This window comes from Dendropsophus ebraccatus, chromosome 2 (assembly GCF_027789765.1).
Source record: "Dendropsophus ebraccatus isolate aDenEbr1 chromosome 2, aDenEbr1.pat, whole genome shotgun sequence".
Classification (NCBI taxonomy): domain Eukaryota; kingdom Metazoa; phylum Chordata; class Amphibia; order Anura; family Hylidae; genus Dendropsophus; species Dendropsophus ebraccatus.
This window is the reverse complement of record NC_091455.1, coordinates 46,657,437-46,664,782: the sequence shown is the minus strand read 5'-3', so window position 1 is coordinate 46,664,782 and position 7,346 is coordinate 46,657,437. Positions and strand designations below refer to the sequence as shown.

Genomic DNA, 7,346 nt, shown 5'->3' with positions numbered 1-7,346 from the left:
GGTGGCAGCAGGGAGCACTAGGTCAGACTGGAAAGAATACAGCACTTCCTGCAGGACTTGTGGCAGCTGATTGTACTGGAGAGTACTGGAAGACTTAAGATTACAGTTCTTCTGGTGCGGACTAACCTATAGAATGGATGGGGGTGTCCCACTATAGAAAGTCTGCAGCGTTTCTGTTCGGTGTGGCCCTACCCTAAAATGTTTGCACAGAATATGAAAAGTAATAACTAAATCATTTCTAGAATGGCATATCCTGGGAGGAGTATCCCTCTAATAAAAGGAAATGAACATTTACAAAAGAGGAACTTGAATTTTTGTTACATTTTGCTTTTCGAGGTTAAGCGGTGTGGTACATGTTGATTTTGCAGGGTCTTACGGCTTCTGAGATGTTTAAGGTTCTTCTGTTTCTCCTGGGATTTGTGACGGTGTGTACCAGCAAGAAACATGTACTGTGCAATACACCAAGGATTGAAGCATTTTATGAGAAGTGTGGTGAGTAATGTATATATGTATATATATTACTGTATATGTATAAATAGACTGAAAGATACATGTAATGCCGCCGGACAAGACTCAATGGCATCATCGCCATCCAGGGGCGGATTAACTTTACCATAGGCCATGGGCTGTTCACCAAGCCTGGCCCCCCCCACCCCACTTTAACTATGGCAGCACTAGCCTGGCGCTCATAGTACAGGACAGATAATGTCATGATGTCCTGATTTGTGCAAAATTGCCATAAAAAAAACTGTGATTTTTTGCAAATCATGGCGGAAGTGTAGCCAGGAGACAGTACACCACTGAAAGTATAAGTCTGTTTGGGTGGTCATGGACCCCCCAGGAGCTCAGGGCCCCAGGCTGCCGCCCGAAATGCCCCTATTATAATCCACTACTGTCGCCATCCTGACCCTTCTCTGTCTTCAGTCATCTTCTCCCTCCTTCTGCTGTAATGACTCCTCTGACCACTAGGGTGTGTAGGTGGCCAACTGCTCTGGATTTATAGAGGCAGCTTGCCTCCACCTGCTACTGCTGTCTATCAAGCTAGAGCCACCTGCACCAATATAAACTAGCTCCACCTTCCCCTTTCTACCTGAGCATTGTTGAAGTCTAGCATTCTAAGCAAAGGAATATTTCTGCTGTATTTCTGACCTGTGCCTGTTCTTTGGATTATGCTTTCTGCCTGCCCCTTGTCTGTACTGCCTGTCCCTCCCGTTACTGACTCGGATTGCCTGCCCTGCCTCTGAAGCCACCTGCCCTGACCCTTCGCCTGTCTGACTACAATACCCGTCTCATTCCTGGTACTGAACAAAAGACAAAGCTTGAGACTATGGCAAGACATCACATCCAAAAATGTTCAAAAGGGGGTTACCATGTTATGTGCCACCACAGAGCCAAAGAAATCACTGTACCATAAAATATGGAAACACTCATCAGACTGCATGGTTGTAAACATGAAGACGTGCAAAATAGTGCAAGCATAGGACTTAAAGGGGTTATCCAGTGAAAATCTTTTTTTTTTTCCTCATCAACTGGTGTCAGAAAATTTTATAGATTTCTAATATACTTCTGTTTAAAAATCTCAAGTCTTCCCACACTTATCAACTGCTGTATGTCCTGCAGGAAGTGGTGTATTTCCAGTCTGACACAGTGCTCCCTGCTGCCATCTCTGTCTATGTCAGCAACTTTCCAGAGCAGCAGCAAATACCCATAGGAAACAATACCTGCTCTGAATAGTTCCTGTCTTGGACAGAGGTGGCAGCAGAGAGCACTGTGTCAGACTGAAAAGAAAACACCACTTCCTGCAGGACATACAGCAACTGGTAAGTATGGGAGAACTTGACATTTTTTAATTGAAGTAAATTACAAACCTATATAACGTTCTGAAACCAGTTGATTTGAAAGAAAAAGATTGAAGCAGGATAAATGGTGAAGACCTAGAGGGAACTTAGACGCCGCTTCCTGGTGTGGCCTAAAGCCACACTGGTTAAGTAGCTCAGTGAGTCCACACTCACTGTTACTTTAGTCCTATGTACTCATCGGCTTTATGAAAATGCTCTTCTAAAAGTCCCAATAATCCCAAGCAAGTCAGAATTTGACACCAGTTATATCCTATTGGGTATATAACACTTGAGGGATGATAGGTGAGGGATTGGCTGCTATTAGTGTCACTTTTATGTATTTACATGTATGTTATATTATGTCTATCTTTTTCAGATGACAGCTATACCCCAGTAATTAGGATGGAGCCCTGCGAGATTTATATGAACACATATGCAAATTTTTCGATGACAATGATTCCAAGTATGTACAGTACTTTCTATGTTTTATAAGTCATACTTTTACATAGTGATATCAGAGCGTCTGAGATCTGGACCAATTGCTAAAATAAAATCTCTGAGCCCCTCCGTTTCACCTGCTCCTGATGAATAGCTAGAAGCTTATTGTACACATTCATAGAAAGTCTCAACCTTTGTCCAAAATGGAGCTTGTGCAAAACTTTGGTGAAATTTTGATACTCTGTGCCCCAGCAAGTATACTACCCAGTGAGGACCTTCATTTATGATCTATGAACGTCTCATCTGAAAAAGTGAAGGGCGATCAGAACTTATACAGATATACAAATATACACCGGTAAATTTTTTTTCCAACATAATTATTTTCATCCTAAGACCTGATGCAATATCTTTTATTATGGGACAGGAATGGACATTGACCGTCTATATTCTAGAGTGCAAATTTCGAAGGAATCTATCACAGTCTCAGATCGCAGATACGTGTTGTGTTCTGGATATGAGGATGAATATGATTTCTGTGGAGCTCTAAAAGGAGGTAAGAGATAGATGTGGACATATTGCACAGTACATGTATACAGTCATCTATCACACCATACACAGGGTAATGCAACTAACTCTGTTGGGGGAGTACCAGATCTACATCTCAGGAGCCCATAGACGCAGATTTTCAGGCAACCTACACTCATCTTATAAAGTAGGCCTCACTTTATGTCATGCTGCAATGCTCTGTGAAATTTAACAACAATCACAAATTAATGGCGTCTGCTGTGAGATTGTAGGGTTAAAAAATATAGGATGAACGTTTCCAGAAAGATTGTATGTCCTTTGCCTATTGTCGTTGATCATGTATAGCCAGTTTGGAAATCTGTAAAGGCCCCTAAAGGTAAAGTCGTTTAAACACACTAAGGGTATATTCACACAAACGGTCTCGCAGCGAGATTCTCCCTGCAAGACCGGCAGGTCTTGGCAGTTCCCACAAACTATATACTCGCTGCGGTCTGAACGACCACAGCGAGTATGTAATTCTGCCGCCCTTAACCCCTTCTGCTCCCGGCTGGATCCCCCGCTGTAAGCATATATTACCTGTCCTAACTGCACGGGCCCGGCGTCCTGCTCTCCCGTCCGGCCAATCAGTGGCTGCGGCTGGGCAACACACTGATTGGCCGGGCGGAAGAGCAGGACGCCGGGCCCGTGCAGTGAGGACAGGTAATGTATGCTTACAGCGGGGGAGCCGGCCGGGAGCAGAAGGGGTTAAGGGCGGCAGAATATAGTTTGTGGGAACTGCCAGGACCTGCCGGTTCGTGTGAATATACCCTTAGGGAGATTTATCAAACATGTAGAGTGAAACTGGCTCAGTTACCCCTAGCAACCAATCAGATTCCACCTTTCATTTTCCAAAGAGTCTGTGAGGAATGAAAGGCAGAATCTGAATGGTTGCTAGGGGCAACTGAGCCAGTCTCACTTTACACCATGTTTGATAAATCCCCCCCACTGTTCCTAGAGGGACAGGCTAATGTGTATGGAGGCCTCCCAACAGATGATGTCAGGGGAGAGGATGATTGGACATGTTGGATTTCCACTGCCCAACACCGTCACCAGAACTGGACATTCATGTGTATGGAGAGATTGGGTGTGTTGGCCTAATAAATGGAAGGGAAATGGGCACCTTTACAATGAATATGGACTAAAATGTGTCATAAATAAACATAACCTACAAAGGACCAGGCAAAAGCCTGGCATGAACCATTACTTTAGCAAAAACTGCTAGCAACTATGAAAACATTAAAAGGCGAAGAGGAGGAGAAGACACAGCAAACCAATCCTCTCAATTATTAGTGTAGCTGAGTATGCAAAATTGTTCACTTAATGTTGTTCAACCATCAGCCTACATCCAGCTAAAGTGTATGGCCAAATGTGGCCTACAGCAGACGCCCTTGCCCATGGACATAGGCCTACTATGTCTACACAGTTCCCCCAATAAGAGTATTTTTACTTATAGATTTATTAACTCTATTACTATATCTTGAGGTATGTTTATTTTCCTTGTGCCTGCAGATAGAACATTTCATAAACTTAGTAAGCCTGACAGACCCCTATTAACCACATCCAGACCCGTGATATCAGGGGAAATGTAAAAAAAAAGGTGTGTAGTCACCGCTCTCTGCATATCAGCGTGCTCGAAGGGGATGATTGACAGACAGAGAGGTCCCTTACTGACCTCTCTGCCTGTCAATCATCCCCTCCGAGCGTGCTGAGCCGCCCAGATGACTACCTCCCCGCCGCTGCCAATCACGCGTCGGGGGGGGATTAAACTGCTTTTTTTCAGTTATACAGCTCCTGCTGCAGCCGCAGCCGGTACGTGCAGGAGCAGAAAGAGATCTAAGGATAAGGTAAGAGACTTAGGGCCCTATTCCACTGGACGATTATCATTCGCATAATCGTTAACGATAAACGATCCAAACGACCGCTATTACGAAAGACCTGAAATCATTCGCCAATTTACATGGAAAGATAATCGTTACTTATGATCATCCTTGCGGTCGTCTTGTCGTAGCTATTGCGTTCGTCACTACTGCGAACGACCAACGACTTCTTATTCAATGTGAACGATTTGTGAACGAGCAACAATAAAAATAGGTCCAGGTCTTATTAAACGATCAACAATTTCTTGTTCGGTCGTTAGTCATTAACTGCTATTCCAACGAACGATTATTGTTTAGATTCGAACGATTTAACGATAATCTGAACGATAATCGTCCGACGGAATATGGCTCTTACCCTTATCCTTAGTGCCCTGTGCACACTAGGGAGCTATCAGGAGGTAGATTCCCTAACCTGCTGATAGTTTCCCTTTTAAGGCTGATAGTTTCCCTTTTAAGGCTATGTTCACATTACGTATATTTCAGTCAGTATTGCAACCAAAACCAGGAGTGGATTAAAAACACAGAAAGGATCTGTTCACACAATGTTGAAATTGACTGGATGGCCGTCATATAATGGCAAATATTTGCTGTTATTTTAAAACAACGGCTGTTGTATTGAAATAATGGCCGTTATTTACTGTTATATGGCGGCCATCCACTCAATTTCACCATTGTGTGAACAGAGCCTTTCTGTGTTTTTAATCCACTCCTGGTTTTGGTTGCAATACTGACTGAAATATACTGACTAAAATATACATAGTGTGAACATAGCCTTATTGTGCATTTCATCTTTTTTGGGGACAGACAAGACACTATGCAGAAAAGCAGTGTAGGGCCTGGTATTACAGTCCTATATCTAGTAGCTAGCTTTATCATTTATAATATCGGTAACGACTGTGATTGTACAGCTCACAGTAGTCAAAAAATGTCATGTTTTTCTTCTCCTGCACATTTGTACTAAATGCTCATTTCTCAACAGAGACACTGAACATATCCTACCAGGATTTTCGTTTTTTGAAGGTGCAGTTAATAAAGGTATTGTAAGCTCAGGCTGCTTCTTTTTCTATACTTTTGGTTATGTTTGCATGTGCCGGAGTTGTTCCTATCATGAATGTTGATCACTAGAAAAAAAAAATTTCAATAATTGCTGAAAATGCAAAATCGTCACAGTATCATAGTCATTTTGTGAAGCTGCTTAAAGGAAAAGTCTGGCCATATTGAAGGAATTTGATAACAAGTACAGACTTATCTCTTCCTGTGCCTGCAGTGAGTGGCGGGACCCTCATTGGAAGTCCTTCATCACAACTTGGGGGAAAATGCCCGACCCACCTGATACACTGGGTGTTCAGCCAATCAGTGACTGGAGCGGTGCCCCACCCCAGTTACTGACTGGCTGAGCGTCCAGTCCATTAGACGGGTCCCGATGTGGCAGCTGCAAAGATTCCAGGGCCTTCAGGTCTTTCAGGTATTTACACATAGCCGAGCACTTCAGACTCACATCACAAATGGGTGGTGTGAGCTCATGCTCTAAACGGGGTCACCTTCTTAGTCAGCAAAAGCTTCTGTATGATGAAGCTGCATGGAATGCTCCACACAAACTCTCCAGAAGGGGGAGACAGACACGGCTCCTGTTAAACAGTCATCATGGATTTAAAGACAGTTTGGTCTCACTGACTGTATACTGTATAGCCTCTTAGCTTTATTTTAGAGGGATATAGAGATGAGGGTTATAACAGAGATGGTACTGACTGTAGCTGCCCATGTGATGCTGTACTGATGCATCATGGGATTCATAGCAGATTTAATAGGGAAAAAATACAGTTTGAAATATGAAAGTCAAGGTAGAGGCTGATCAAAGGTCACATGACCCAGATACAGTAATGAAATGTATAGATGTAACAGAGCTAGGGTGAGACAGATGACACTGCAGAGACATAGTGGTGGTATTAATAAGCATGTCACTTGTTTCTTATACTGTATATGTAAAGCAACAATGATTTCTGTCCTCTTGTCTTTCCTAGGGCCTGTATACTATAAACATATTTCTATTTGTGGGTGAAAAAGAAGACCTTTTGGCATGTTTTGTTGTTACAGTGAACCTTAAGTTTTCAATAATGTCATAAGAACCTGAAATACAACACAGATACAAGGAGAACTTTCTGAATGATCGAGTCTGAAGACTGAGAGGAAGCGTCACGGTTTTCATTGTGTCTGAACAGATCTTAAGGCATCTCATCACCACAAGCCTAAAGCTTCTTCTCTAGATGTATCAGTGATGTTTAATGTTCTATAAAGAAATATATTCATTGTATTACAGCTTGTGTAGTTAATTAAATTTTTTTTTACAATATTAAGGACCAGCACTACATTAGCTGCATTATGTTTACCAGGACCACTTAAAACAGGAGAGAGAGATTTGAATTAGATAATAGATTGATAGATAAGAGATATATAGATTATACCCTTAGGTTATGTTCACACAACGTGAACAACCGGCTGTTCCGTGATCCGTCATGGAACGGCCGGTCTCTGTCCTGATGATCTTTCCGGCCGCAGAGCTCATCAGCGCGCGCCCGCATCAGAGCTTCCCATAGCACACAATGAAGCAAGCGGCCGGAGAAGCTCGCTT

At 42.9% G+C, this 7,346-nt stretch overlaps 1 protein-coding gene across 2 annotated transcripts; it reads left to right on the top strand.

Moving 5' to 3' along the window:
• Positions 1 to 324: 324 nt before the first annotated feature.
• On the top strand, positions 325 to 7,028 carry LOC138784404 (lymphocyte antigen 96-like). 2 transcript variants are annotated; one of them, XM_069959961.1, is made up of 5 exons: positions 325 to 492; positions 2,215 to 2,301; positions 2,701 to 2,829; positions 5,697 to 5,737; positions 6,812 to 7,028. In XM_069959961.1, the coding sequence occupies exons 1-5, from the start codon at positions 354 to 356 to the stop codon at positions 6,812 to 6,814; spliced, it is 399 nt and encodes a 132-aa protein (XP_069816062.1). In that variant the 5' UTR covers positions 325 to 353; the 3' UTR covers positions 6,815 to 7,028. The 2 variants fall into 2 exon arrangements, with proteins under 2 accessions (XP_069816062.1, XP_069816061.1); XM_069959960.1 differs by having other exon boundaries at positions 5,697 to 5,752; positions 6,739 to 7,028.
• The last annotated feature ends 318 nt before the right edge of the window (positions 7,029 to 7,346 follow it).